Raw genomic sequence first — 15,309 nt, 5'->3', positions numbered from 1 at the left:
TCAACTGTTAACATTTTGCCATATTTTATGGTTGGTTGATTGATATTACTAAGACATTTGAAAGAGAGTTTTAAACATCATGAAACTTTATTGCTGTCTACTTCAGCATGGACCTTCTAAAAATGAAAAAATCACAATTCCATCTTATAAATTTGTGTGTGAATGTGTGTATGTACATAATGCACACACACTTATAGGTTGTTTGTATGTCCTGGAAAGACACTTGGGTGTGCCCAGGAGATGCTGATAAATTAAAAAAAAACACCAAAAAACTTCTCTGCCTTCTGTTGATTATTTGCTACAACACAAGTGATGCTAGATGGGATCTGGGTCAGAGCAGATATGATCTCTATTGCTGCAAGCCCTGAGCACCATTCATCCAGTACCCTAAAAAAATAAAAGAGTTTGCTTTCACAGTGAGGCTCAGTAACAGAAAGAGAGTATCTACTGGTAAAGATGAGACTTCTTCCTGGGCAGCCTATTATCAAACAGTGTCGTTACTAGGCTTGAGGTACAGATACTAATGGGAATAAGTTTGGTTTCCATCTCCAGATGACAGGGCCTATTCTTAACGCAAAGGCCCAGGAAGATGGCCAGCTTTACTAAAGAATTTTAGTAGGTCTGAATGTTTGTTCATTTGTTAATATGCACCCACCCATATTAGTAAAAGGGTATTTAGAATAAAGAAAGCTGAAAACCTAACACCGTAGTCTAACCTTAATATTTCTAGAATTTTAGTGGAATGCCTATTCTTTATTAACAGATTTTTGCATATGAATGTCAGTAATGCTACTCTAATTCTGCTTGTCTGTTCTCTATAAAAGGAGTACAGACTACAGAGGAGGATTTTATATCAAAGTTAACCATAGCCCAATATTGGGATTTTCCCAGTTTCATCCTAGAGCAATTATAAAAGATATATACATTTAGTTATGCTTTCTGCTCTTATGTGAGATTTCTAGTATTATGATTGCCTTCATTTTACACTCCTTTTAAAATGTTATTTTCCTCTATTGAAGATTTTTGTTCTTAGATATATTGATTGAAGTTGGAATCGTGGCCAGCTAGGATAATTTTCTGCAAGGAATGGAATTAGCACACACGTTATTGCTGAATGAAGAAGCATACAGTCAACTAGGTGAAGTTCAGAAGGCAGAGTTTATTTTTGAGTGGCTGAGATATTTGGAGAAGCTCTTAATAACAACCAGCAGGGTGGGTAAAATTACAAATTTTTCAAATTAAATGCCAGATAATGTTATTTTCTTTGATTTACTTTTCTAGTTCTGTGTAGAATAGCCTAAATTAGCTTTAAATGCTAGACTTTGCCAAGACTTTATAATGAAATATAGTATTTTTTGCCCCCAAAATATGTTTTTAATATAACAAGTAGAAGTTTGCCACATTCAAAAAAGCAAAAAGAAATTAGCCAGTGTTTTTGGTATTAATTAACAAAATTCAAGAAACACTAACTACAAACTACTTTTATCTGATTTCACTTCCATTGTCTTCTGCACCTTGTGTTCCTCCACAAGTCAAGCCCTGGTGTAATATGGTGCTAACTAATGTAACAGAGTTATACCTAAGAAAGAAAGGTGAAGACGTTAATGGGAATATGAATTGAAGTGGGTTTTAATCAACAGTCCCTTATTTTAAAAGCTCATGAAAAAAAGAAAGAAAAAAAAAGGCTCATGAAATGGGTACAAAAAAAGAAAAACCTTAACTCAAACCCTTCATGTACTATGAGCAGTTGTTAACATTTTGTCATATTTGATTGATTGATTTACTGAGCCATGTGAAGTAGGTGGTAGTTCTAAGTATTTTAAAGTACTTATCTAAAAAATAAGGACATTTTCCTTATTTCCTACATGATCAGGGTACCATATGTAATGCGAATGTGGTGTAAAAACATTGCTCATGGAGACATTTAAAATTTAGCAAAGGACAAGAATCTGTTCACTAAATTAACTAACACTTCATTGTGGAATTTTAGGCCTCAGTGAGCACATGAATACCATTATCTTTGTAATTATATTCTGTACTCCTTTTTCGGAGAGTAGATAAATAAGATAAAGTAGCGTTACTGGCATTTGTATGCATACTTTGCAATAGGAAGGAAACATTGCAGTAAACTTAGGAAAAGGTCTGAGTGAAATAGGCTACCATTACAAGGTCAACTCTGATTATAGATTACTGCTTTATTTATGCAAATATATACCAACTATATTTAACATTTTACTTAAAATACATATTTGTTCCACCTTTGAAACATAAGAAGGATCTAGGAGACATGGAACCCTTTTATACATTAACAGAGACACCAGTATAGTGTGGTCCAGAATTTATCCCGTCAACAGGTCAGCAAGCTGTTTGTTAGTGTGGCATTAGATAACCATGTCACCAACTTATTTGTAATATTTAGTCAAAATAATTACAAAATACTATCAAAATATTACAAAATACAAAAAAACCTTACATTTTTTAGGGATTTTATAGTTAGTTCTTAAATATAGGAAAGAAAAATCATATTACAGCATTACATTTAATTATGTTGACTTTGAATTGTTTTTTTGTTGCCTTCCTTTCTAGAGGGATGTAAAGGAGAAACAGAAGAGTCTTGTTGAACAGCTACTGTCTTTGTTGAATAGCTCTCCGGGGCCTCCTACCCGCAAACTGCTAGCTAAGAATCTAGCCATTCTTTATAGTATTGGAGACACATTCTCTGTTTATGAGACCATCGATAAATGTAATGATCTTATTCGTAGCAAAGATGATTCTCCAAGTTATCTTCCCACTAAACTGTAAGTTAAACATTAAAACTGAACAGAAAACAAAATAATGCTTTCCTGTATCATTTTTGTGAAGTATCTAAACTATTTGATACTGTTTTGAAACTGAATACAGATTTAGTTTTACTCATTCTTACATTTTTAATCTAATATTTTTCTGTTTTCTTTTTAAAAATATTTTAGACATATTCAAAGTCTACATTTGGAGTTCAGACTATCTCACTGAAATTTTAGCAGTTGAATGTTTAAGAAAAAGATATTTTAAGTGCTTCACATTTCAGATGTTCTTTTAGTTTGGCAATTCTCGGTAGTGAAAATAATAATAAATATCATATGGAAAATACTCTTCTGAGATCCCAAAACAGAACAGTTTAGTTTCTTTCTCCATAGGATTGAGTTCATTTTATCACCTACTATTTTAGAGAAGACAGTGAGCCTTGTATGGTTCCACAACTATAACTCCATAGAATTTTTTGACAATCTAATTTTTAGCTTATTATAGAATATATTTTCCCATGACATTTTCATACTTCAAACTTGATGAGAATGATATTTTCTTGTTTTTCTTTTCTTTTATCTTCAAATCCAGCTTTGATTATCTATTATATGAAGTTGAGATCTATTAAAATATTTTGCAAAACTTGATTTTGTAAAAAAAATTGAGAGGAAAGAATCTTTCACTGAGATTTATATTAATTGAAGATTGAGATATTCCTGAAAATTCTTATTATGAAAGTGTAATTATGTGATACTTAAGTGTTAAAGCCTTAGGATTTAACAGTGGAGTAGATTCTGGAAAATTTTGCCCTTTTATTCCTTAAAATTAAATAGTCACCTTTATATATTCTAAATTTTTTTTTATTCGTATTTTTTCAGCCATGACTGATTTCTAATTTAAATGTTGTTTCAGTGCTGCTGTGGTATGTTTGGGTTCCTTGTACAAGAAGTTGGGTAGAATATTGGGTAACACCTGTACTGATACAGTGGGAAATATTCTTAAAGCTATGAAGATTGCAGAGGTAAGTAACTATGAGTACAACCAAAGAATAAAAAGTTAGCATTTTATAGGTTTTATGATTTTTTTAGCCAGTAAAAGACTTTACATATGACAAGCATACATAGGTGTATATATAAGCATATCAGTACATTCATATTTCTCCACAATGTACATTTGAATTTTGTATATTGAATCCTTATTAAAAAGTAATAATGCAGTAGAATTTCATATATTTAGATAAATCCAGATGGACAAAATCTAAGGTATTCCTTTGGCAGTTCCATTCCTGTTACCCCATTTCATACCACCTTTTCTATCTGGTACTACTCCCTTGTGCCAGAGCAGGTATTTGTCACCCTGACCCAGATACATAGTTGGTAATCACTATATAGCTGACGGATGGATTAATTATTGTACCTGTATCAGAAGGAAGTAAGAAATATAATAAAGATGGGAAAGGTCATGGAAGATGTAAGTATGACCAGGATCTGTGTGATCTCTTCATTGCCAGGGGAGTGTTTCATTCTCCTTGACTTGTTTGCATAATAGAACATTCTTTGTTCTCAAAGCTGTCCCTTCATTTGACTTCAGCATACTGTAATCTCACCAACTTCGACTCCCACAATACTGTATTCTCTTGCCAACTATAATTTTATATTAGTTTTGAAATTAAAGTATTTTATGTTTGTATAGCAAAAGTTTTAAATATCCTTACTATATAAGAATAGCTCAGCATCTTTAAACATGAAAACATCACAACAGTTATACCTTAGAAAAACAGTCAGTAAACAGCTCTGAAATAATTTACAGAAATGCTGGGTAAGTTACACACGCATTTTTTTAAAATGTACCAAAATAAATCATGGTTCTGAAGTGTGAAAGATGTTAAATTTCAAGAAGGATGTAGCTGAATGAAGAACCTTAAAGAGTAGTAAAGTCCCCATGGTTAGAAGGGGATTATTCTATAGTTCTCAGAAAGTTTAAAGTTATTGCTTCTCTATTTTTTCCTTTGTATTTTAGTTGGTTGGGCACCACAACATTTTAGAGATATCAAAATAGATTCCCACCAGTAATATGCAATATTTGAAACTGGGATAAAAGAAAGTTGGGAAGTTTCTCTTTAACACCCATTTTGTTATGTCCACCTATAGTTACTCACTGTTGTACTCCCTTGAACAAAGATAAATTAATAACATTACAATGAAAGTGATACTTGATGCTGATTTTTGTATTCCTCCAACTTTACTTACCATTAGTGGCTCTTAACTTTGTGAGATATAGAAATCATTTGGGGTATTTAGAAAAATATCAATAATATAAGCAGCTACTGTTTCTTCAGTGTTCACTATGTTTCAGGAATTGTGAATGTTTTACCCACAGGAGCTTATTTACTTCTCCCACCAGTTATATGAGGTTCATCTTATCCTTATTTTGTTGACGAGGAAATAAGTAAAAACATCTTAACATCTCACAGCTATTAAGGGTCAGAGCCAATACTGAAACCCAGAACCTTTTAATTCTAAAGCCCATACTTTTAACCTCTAGGTAAAACTACCAAGATCAATAAATGATTTAAAAAAAAAAAAAAAGCCATAAATCTATTGAGCATTTATTGTATAACAGGCACCATTCTAAGTATTTTGCATGTATTAGTTCATTTGATCCTCACAACAACCTACAAGGGCCTCCATTTTACAGATAAAAAAACAGATTTGCCCGAAGTCATGTCGCTAGTAGGTGGCTGAGCTTTACACTTTTTATTATATAACTTCATATTAAGCAACCGTTTATTAAATGCTTAACAATATGCAGGCTTTGTGCTAGGCACTTTTCCTGTAATCTCATTTAATCTTCATGTCAACCCCTGTGAAATCTGAATTGTGATGAAATGTGATGTATACAAATAGCACTTCAAATTGTGAGTACCTCATTAAAATAGCAACTATTACTATTTCTTGATGTCAGGATTAGTATGTACAAAATCTAATATTTCTCATCTATGTGAAATAAATATCAATACTTCATTTCTTCACAAAGCGATTTTTATTTATCTCCTTATTCTCTAAATTTTTTCTTTTTGGTAGTCTCAAGGCCGATATGAGATTATGCTGAGTCTACAAAATATATTGAATGGACTAGGAGCTGCTGCTACACCTTGCCATAGAGATATTTATAAAGCTGCTAGATCATGTTTAACAGACAGATCCATGGCAGTTCGTTGTGCTGCTGCAAAGGTAAAGTGGTCTAACAAGCTGATGTTCTAAAAACTAATATAAAGAAAATTAATCATTTTATCCTTATGAAAACATTAGTAACAGCTATATGACCTTAGAGCTGCAAACCTGCTAATCAACTAGGACTAACTATCTCATTTTGACATATGAGGCCTAGAGAGTTACATGAATTTCCCAAAGTTCTTCAAGTATTTGGCAACACATTGTCAGAGAGTTGAGAGTTCAAGTTTCCAGGATCCATGTTTTCTTTCCACTTTGTTATGCTTCCTCTCTGTAATTGTTGAAACTAAAATTTATGTGTAAACCTTATGTTATTTGAAAGTGATTTTTTTGTTTTTGTTTTTGTTTTTAACCATGCCTTAACATAGTTGGTTAGTTAATACAATAAAGCTGTTTTTTATGTTATAATTATTCTCACAGCTGCTCGTAGCCAGTAGAGTAAGTCTATGGACATTTTCATAGCCTATTGAGTTATAAATGGGTCCTCTGCTTGTCCCTTTTGGCCGCATTGCCTTATGTAGTATAATCTTTATGACTTTTAATAAATATTCAGTTGTCCTCACATTCATTATTTAGATGCCTTGGCTTTACGTATTATTTTTGTTAGATTTTGATAGTTTCTACCACTTATATGGAACTGAACCTGACATTTATGTTTTCATTTTCATTAATTTCCTTTTTTTTTTCTTTCATTTGAGTAGTGTCTCCTTGAACTTCAGAACGAGGCTATCTTTATGTGGAGTACAGACCTGGACAGTTTTGCTACACTGTGTTTTAAGTCCTTTGAGGGTTCCAATTATGATGTGCGGATTTCAGTTTCAAAGCTACTGGGCACGGTATTGGCTAAAGCTATCATTTTTAAACATTCTGAAACAGGTAAATATTCATATAGCTATTTTCAGAATAGCCTCTATAATTTTTTTCCCATTTGACTTAAAAAAACACATAGCATTACTGCTACCCATTATTACTTTTGAAAGAGGCAGGATGTAAATCAGTTTCAGTTTGTAAACATTGCTATAGGTTTCATCTTAAAAGATTTCTGTAAAGTTTTGAGAAAAAAAGAATCTAAATTTTGAGAAAAAAGAAAAAATCATACTACTCTTTAAGTAGTGTGTTTTATTCAATCATTGTCTTCCTTTATATCTTCCTTCCTATTTTTTTTAAGTAAACTGTGAAATGTTATCCAGTAAGAGATAATACCTAAATCTTGAGACTTTTTAAAGTAATGTACATCTAATACGTATATTTGCCTTGCCATTTTCTGGGTTAGTGTAAGGGAGCAGTGATGTAGCTAATTCCAGACAACAAATATTTGAAATTCACTAGACAGTTTGTTTTTATCAGTTTTTATTCCCTGTTTATACACTTCTAGGCAGTAAGCAAGGATGGCGTATTCTTTGAATACAAGAGCTTACCTGAGTTTAGTTTACAGTGTATATAAAACAGTGATGAAAAATAAAAAAAAAACTTATTTTATCATTATGTCTCCAAAAATTAAGCCATCTCACACAGATGAGAAGGTTATTGTTCTGTAGAACCTCACTGAGGAAACATTCTTAGACCAAATGCACTGGCATCACCTGGGAATGTGTAAGAAATGCCCAAGTACAAGCCCCACCCAACTTAACTAAATCAAAATTTTCAGTTTAACAAGATCCCCAGATAATTTGTTTGCGCATTATAGTTTGAAAAATATTGCTTTAGAATCTGTTCATTACTATATTAAAGAAAATTCTAGTGTTTTCTGAAGTGTTTCTTAATCAGAGATAAGATGACAAAGGGGGTACAGCCTGTCAGAATCACCTAGAGAACATTAACAAACTGTATTGCCCCCTCCTTCTCCAGTTGACACCCACAGGTTTAACATTTATTAGAAATTATTTTTATTTTTTGTGTGGTTTTATAATTTTGTAACTCACTAAGACTTTTTTATCTATTTGGGGGAGGAAAATCCACAAAGAAACACAAACAGCGAGATAAAAAAGAAAAACAGTTGTTCAGGCCATCTAGGAGGTTAAATTTTAAGCTACCTAAGAAATTGAAATTGGAAGACGTTTACTAAAACCTTGAAAATGTGAATTGCTTATTTCTATAAATGTATCTTTAGCATTAGCACACAGTTGCAGTAAAAACAAACTGTAGAATTACATAATTAATGTGCATAATATTTAAGTGTATACTCTCTTATATGATACCACTAAACTAATACCAACATTTGTGTAGTCAGACTAAGGAAGTCGAGGAATTGGCTTCACCCACTCCAAAACTTTTGGCTTACTCTTCTGTTAGAAATTCTATCATTTGCATCTGTAAGTTCTAGCTGGTGTTACAATTGAGTTATTTTCATACAGCTAAAATGTGACCTAGATGTCGTATTAAGTTTTTTTTTTAAGTAGGTCACTGAGAGCCATGTAGTACCCAATAATTTAGAAAGCACACACATTGCTAGTTTGTACAAGTCAACCACAATGTGTAAAGATTATGAGGTAAAGAACTGGAATGATTTTCCTAGTTAAGCTAACAGGCTTACAATAGATGGTATATCATACCAAGGCGCTTGCAAAGCAGAGATTGAGTAGAGACATTTTCCTAACATTGAGATAGGTTACCAGGGATTTATGTAATCTTTTAAAATTATTTACTGACCATGTACTTGAAGTGGGTCCTTAATGATGCCTAGTATCCATACTCTTATTTCCCTAGTTCATTCACTGTTCTACTTTACTACTTGGTTATTTTAAACGTTCTTCTCTACTCACACCTCTTCCCCCATCTCACTTTCATTTGGTGGCCTATCTCCTCCAAAAATTAAGCTGTCTCACACAGATCTCATCACATCTACCCACCTACCAGCATCTGTACCCAAACATTCTGACTTCCCTGTTGTTACTGAAGATAAATTATCTTGTCTCCTACTAAAGCCAATCCCTTCAATGTGTATCACCTGCTGAATAGCAATGCTATACGAAATTTCATTTCTTTCTTCTACGTCAATTTTTCCCTCTCTTCTAGATTATTCCTTACAGCATGCAGACATGCTTTTGTTTCTCCCATCTCAAAAAGAAAAACCAGACTTCTTGTATTTAGCCTTACAAAGCCAGTTCTCAGTTATCTTACTTGAGCTTTCAGCAACATTTAATTCAGTTGATTTTCCTACATATACTTTTTATCACTTGGTTTTTAGGACCCCATGCTCACTTGGTTTTCCTTCCTCCTCACAAAGTATTCCTGTTCAGCCACCTTTGCTGGTTCTTCCTCAGGTCTTCTAGAGGAGTGCTCCATGTCCTAGTACCTGTTCTCCTCTTCTCTGTGTATGCTCACTCTCTTGTGAGCATATCCTCATGGCTAAAATGCCATCTATATATCAGTGATTCCTAGATTTATATCTTTAGCCAAAATTTCTCTCTTGGACACGAGACTCTCATATCCAGGTGACCATTGACATCTCTGTTTGAATGTCTACTTGATGTTCCAAACTTAACTTGTCCTAAACTGAACTCTTGATCTCCCCTCCCCACACATACACACACCTGCTTTAAATGTGGTCTAAGTTGATGAAACTCCATCCTTCCAGTTGTTCAGACCAAAACCTTTGAAGTCATCCTCGACACCTCTCATTCTGTCACATCCAATATCTGTTCCTCTTGACTATCTTACAGTATATCCAAAATCTGGAATCCTTGAAAAATGACTAACTCTAGGGTTGGGGTAGAGAAAATTCCAAATGAGTATGGAACATCTTGTACCAAAAAGTATGGAACTTCTAGCTGGTCAAATCCAGGACAGTATTAGAATAAAAATGAGTAATGACAGAAATCGATTATAATCTGTTAAGTAGAAAAAGAATCCATGAGTTACATATTGAAAATAAATAAATAAAGGAGGAGAAAGGAAAGTTCTTTGTTACAGAATGCTGAGTAATGAATGTAGAAGGAATGATCATTAGAAATGGCCATTTCTGCAGTAATTGTAATAATAATAATTTTGCAGATAGGAATCAGCAGTGGGTTCTTGGGTGAAAGTTTGATGAGTTATTAGATATTTATGCCTTCTTAAAATATTGTCACACAGATTACCTGGTAATTACAAGGGGAAAATGGTAATTTTATAGTAAAGAAACCTAGCAAGTGTTCAAAGTTATTATTCGCGTATTCAAAGTTAATGTCACTAATGTAGAGACAGACTAACACCTTGCCTGATAGTGCCTTTTGATGTTATGCATTGAGAAGCATATAACATTACTTAGGTGGTACTCCTACAAAAAACTCTGAGGAGATACCAGACAAACTCAAATTGAAGTCCATTCTGTAAAACAACTGGCCAAACCTTTATTCTTCAAAACTACCAATATCATGAAAGACTGAGGAACTGAACTATATTAAGGGAGACTAAAGAAGCATTACAATTAAATATAATACATAATCCTGGATTGGAATAAAATGTGTATATTGATAAGATTTGCCTGTCGTTGCATTGCATATTGATAAAAATCTATCGATGTTAAGTTTTCTGAATGTGATAGTTTAAGAGGGCAGTTTATTTTTGTTTTCCCCTATTCTAAAGTATGTAGACTGTTAGCCTTTTAACTTCTTTGTTTTATCTACATCTATCTGAGGAAATGAGAGCAAAAGGGCATGATCTTAAAGTGTCATAGACTTTCATTGTCATATACTTCAGGATCCATTATATTTGATCCTTGAGCCCTTATGTGATATTTTTTGTGCATTAATGTATGTTGTGTCCTGTAAATTTTTCATTTTGTTTGAACTTTTAGTGTGTTTTTATTTCTATCAACATGATGCCTTTTTGCAAATCAAGATCATACATTAAAATTTAGTCTGTAAAATATGAATCACAGTTTTGTCTTGTTCTTCATTATAGCAGCCTCACGGCAAAACATTCGCAAAGTATCTCTGGAGGAAGTTCTGGAATTACTAGGAACAGGGTTTCTACGTGGAAGTTCAGGATTTCTTCGAGCCAGTGGTGATATGCTGAAAGGAACCAGTTCAGTCAGTAGGGATGTTCGAGTTGGAGTTACTCAGGTTGGAATCACAAATCAGTATCTAAATGTAATTCTCACTGGCCTATAATGCGAGTTTTAGTATCTGAATTCAGGCAAAAGTGCTACCATGCAAGACCATCAGTTACGCTTTTATAAGAATAAATTGATATGGTGAGGCCAAACTTTTTTTAAAAACTTGGTTACAAGTAAGAGACCCTTATTTATCCTAAACAAAGCCAACTAAATAAAAGGTTAATTTCCTTCGATATCTTTTAAGTTCCTAATAATGGAGGATTTTTGTTTTTTTCCTTTGAAACACAAACAACATTTTTGGCGTTGTTTCTAGGCCTTATGCTGATTTCACGTCTTGTCATTTAACTTGTTTTCCATTGTCTATATGTCTGTATCATTCAAAATTAAGCTATTAGGTATATATTATTTATCACAAACAATATCATGTTTCTGTTTTACATGATTTCAACTCCTAAAGAAAGATTACAGCATGTACTTTACTTAAGTGCTTAAATTCTTCATCCTAAACACAATTTAAACAGTAAACCCTCGGAAAAAGTATCTTAGAATAAAACAACACAAAGGTCTTTGTTCTTTCCTTGAACTGTCTTTTTCTCCCGAGTGCATTTATGGTATAGTGCAAGCTTGTATTTTGAAAATTCACGAATGTCCTCATTGTTTTATACTGGATGATTTTAGACTTCATGAAAATACAAGATGCCCTAGTATAATTGTAATTAAACTATGTGTTATTAGGAAACATATAACATAAGAAAAGTACTTGTCTTTATAGATCTGGAGTAAGACAAATAATTGACATTCATGAAAAGAAAGAGCAGTTATTCATCACTGTAAACATTCCTTTCAAATTTCTAAAACTAAATTCCCTTAGAGTTATGGTGTTAGAATAGTTAAATCTTATAATGTGTTGATATATTTGACTTGGGTTTTCTTTCTCAGAATGTTAAATAACTTGAAATTTTTGTTCAGAGAAGCCACAGATATGTTTTACCTATTAGCTGGCTGTGCTAAAACTTCTCACAGTCTGAGCAAAATGAAACAGCGAGGCAGCATTAATGAAATCTCAGTTGAAAGACCTATGCATTTCAGTTTTGGCTTTAAAGAAATAAAAATGTTACTGCATTTATATAGCTAAAATGGCTGTAAATGAGGAAAGGAAACATTTGGGGGGGGGAGAACAAGAAGTACTAGTTAGTGCAGCATCTTTTATGGAAAAGAAAATATTAATACTTAATTGAAATGATTTAATTTTGAAGATAAAAATTCATTCTTTTTCAGGCTTATGTGGTATTTGTTTCAACACTAGGAGGAGCCTGGCTAGAGAGAAATTTTGCTGCCTTTCTTTCTCATATCCTAAGCCTTGTGTCACATTCGCACCCTAAAGCCACCCAAAGTCAGATAGATGCTGTCTGCTGTCGCCGTTGTGTTTCATTTATACTTCAAACTGCTGTAGGAGGCCTTCTTGGAGAAAAGGCTCAAATTGCTGCTGCTAAGGATATTTGCCAGGACATCTGGAAGCTAAAGAAAGTTGTGGGTATGGATTTAATAAGACTTTAAACAGTGCTGAAGGAATTGTCCCTTTGGAAAACCTAGACTGGTATATTGCTATATTAATTTTTTTTAAAACCATACTTTTTTTTTTTTAAATAATAGAGGTCAGTTGTTTTAGGGTAAAGAAGTTAATATAGGAGATATATAAATTATGTAACTTGGTAAGAACTGTCTTTTTTTCTTTTTGGTAAAATTTACAATTAGTGAAATTCATAGGTCTGAAGTTTAAGTTCACTATGTTTTGACAAAAACATACATTTCTGTAACAAAAACCAAAAACCCAGTCAAGATATAGAACATTTACCTTCTAGAAAGTTCCCTCATACACTCTCCCTGCTAGAAGTAACTTGTTGATTTCTATCAACAAGAGCTAATTGTTAATAAGATTCTTTTTATATAACCCTGTATCCCTTGAACAGCAATCAAAACCGTACCCTAAAATGCAACCCACTCCCAAGATGCTATCATTTATTTACAACTTAGTATGAAGGAAGGATTGGAATAAAGCTATTTTTTGAGAAAGGCGGAGGTAAGATTGCAAGGACTTAGAGTATTTTGTAGGAGAAAGATGTTCATATATACCTGGATGCTCAGGATACGCCAGGTTGTATAGCTGAGAGTGGAATTGCCAAGGGGAAGAGAACAGTGAGAACAGTTTCTCCTACCCTATCTGTCAATAGCTTATCAAAAACTTAATGCAAATCCATCTTCTCAGGAATATCTTTCCTTAGGCTATAGAATTTCTTTCCCCTCTGAATTTCTGTAACAGTTTTGACATATTCATTTAATAGGTCATAAACTCAATTGTAACTTTATTTTTCAAAACTGACCTTCATTTATATGTCAAGCTCCTATTCCTCTTGGCAGTAGAAAACTTATCATTTCCAATTTAAGGTAAATACAGTCACTTCTCTGTTAATTCAGTAATTTCAAGTTTATGCTTAATTAATTCAGGCTTTTCTTTGGCATTCTTTTTTTTTTTTTTTCTCTTTTAACTTTTATTTGCGTTTATTTTATGCTGAATTTATTCTCAAGCCCTACGCTTTTGTTTCTTCAGTTTCTTCTGGGATAGCATTTTCTTCTGTGCAACCTTCTCTTCTGATGTAGGAAACATTTTTTCCTTTTCAGTTAAGATAATTTCGGTGTGTGCAGGGAAGCTTATGTATGGGTTAATGTACGCAGCACATCTTAGGGGCTTTGTTCATCTGGATGTGCTCAGTGACCAAAGAACCTACATCTAAACTCTTAAGTTCAGTATTACTTTCTGCATTTTTAAGCATGTGCCACAAAACTTCAGCCTCTTTTGGGGCCACCAATCCTGTTTCCAGCCCCACTATTTGGCCCAGGCACACCTACCAATGCCACTGTTATAACAACAGAATGGCATATGTTGTTTCTGTAAAGTGACATCTTTCAAATACATGGTAGCTTTTCAAATATGCATACCCTTGATGGCCCGGGCAGTTTCTCAGATGTTCTTAAAGTGAGCACAAAGATTTGAGCATCTTGATATACATGATTTTGTGGGGTTTTCGAGGTTAAGGGAATAGCGAACCACTTTCAGAGATAACTTTATTGGCATTCCATCTTATTTGTAAGAGCTATCTTAAATGGTAAATAGTATAAATCTTGAAGGCTAGTAATGATGGTTCCTTGGAATTTGTAATCTACTTCCTATAGAAATTAAGATAAATTGCTTTGGAAACAATTTAGTCTGTTTCAATTCCTGTACCATCTTAAGTCTAATCTGCTTGTCTTAAGTATCAATAAAATTGAAATATTTTTTAGTTTCCTGTGAGTTCTCCCTTTCAGCACCAGTAGCTTAAAGAATAATAAAGGATCTATGATCAGGTTGCTTGAACTAAATTAGGTTACATTATTTGTTATTATATTCTTCCTCTATTGATGTAGGTCCCCATTTAGTATTTCAATTACTGCTTCAGAGCTTTCATATAGATAAGTGAGTGCCTTTATATTGTTCACCTAACACCTACTCCTACAATATATTTTAATAACACAGTAACTGCATAGTTAATTCTTGGACTTCACTCAGATGCCGTAATGACCGATGGTAACTTGGAAACACGGCTTGGCTTCACAGATGTAGCAGCCAGCCAGCATATGCTGGTATGTGCTTTACAAGAACTTGGAAACCTAATATACAGTCTCGGAACCACAGCTGCACCTTTGCTACAGGATTCAAGTGCAGGTATGGCTATTATTTGCTACTGGTCTGAATACCTTGTTTTTACTTTTACTATAGACAACTCTTTTCAAAGAAAGGAAATCTCCCTCACATGGTTTACTTTTTATAGATTCCACTATAGATTAATTAGGGATGCTTTATGAAATATATATAATCAAGATTATTTTAAAAATATATATTTGAGTAATTTTGCTTCCATAATTAAAGGTTATTCTTTAAGTCCTCCCCTTTCTGGGGATATTTAATATAACAGAAAAACCTACAAAGTAGTAAACCTGAACTCATACCTCTTGTTTGTGGTGGAAGCATGTTTCTATATGATAAAAGTAATTCAGTTCCTAAAACGTCTTTTCAAACAGCCTTTATTTTATTTTGTCTTTCAAAATTATTAATCTAACATTTTTTGAAACAGTTTTTTGGGTATAATCTACATATCATAAAAATTCACCTTTTAAAAATATACAATTCAGTGCTTTTTAGTATATTCCCAAGATTGT

The 15,309-nt window shown here is 33.1% G+C and overlaps 1 protein-coding gene across 5 annotated transcripts in view; it reads left to right on the top strand.

Moving 5' to 3' along the window:
• The window catches only part of HEATR5A (HEAT repeat containing 5A), a 201,071-nt gene that overhangs the window by 26,205 nt on the left and 159,557 nt on the right, over positions 1–15,309 (top strand). For 4 of the 5 annotated variants that reach the window (XM_037834752.1, XM_037834754.1, XM_037834753.1 and 1 more), the window contains exons 2-9: positions 1,020–1,212; positions 2,587–2,798; positions 3,697–3,805; positions 5,868–6,017; positions 6,719–6,893; positions 10,902–11,062; positions 12,334–12,589; positions 14,660–14,815. In XM_037834752.1, coding sequence (XP_037690680.1) covers positions 1,087–1,212; positions 2,587–2,798; positions 3,697–3,805; positions 5,868–6,017; positions 6,719–6,893; positions 10,902–11,062; positions 12,334–12,589; positions 14,660–14,815 — 1,345 coding nt within the window. In that variant the 5' untranslated portion in view covers positions 1,020–1,086. The remainder of the gene's footprint in view (positions 1–1,019; positions 1,213–2,586; positions 2,799–3,696; positions 3,806–5,867; positions 6,018–6,718; positions 6,894–10,901; positions 11,063–12,333; positions 12,590–14,659; positions 14,816–15,309) is intronic. The other variant, XM_037834755.1, reaches the window with a different exon arrangement.

Source organism: Choloepus didactylus, chromosome 4 (genome assembly GCF_015220235.1).
Source record: "Choloepus didactylus isolate mChoDid1 chromosome 4, mChoDid1.pri, whole genome shotgun sequence".
Lineage (NCBI taxonomy): Eukaryota > Metazoa > Chordata > Mammalia > Pilosa > Megalonychidae > Choloepus > Choloepus didactylus.
This window is presented reverse-complemented; position numbering and strand designations above follow the sequence as displayed.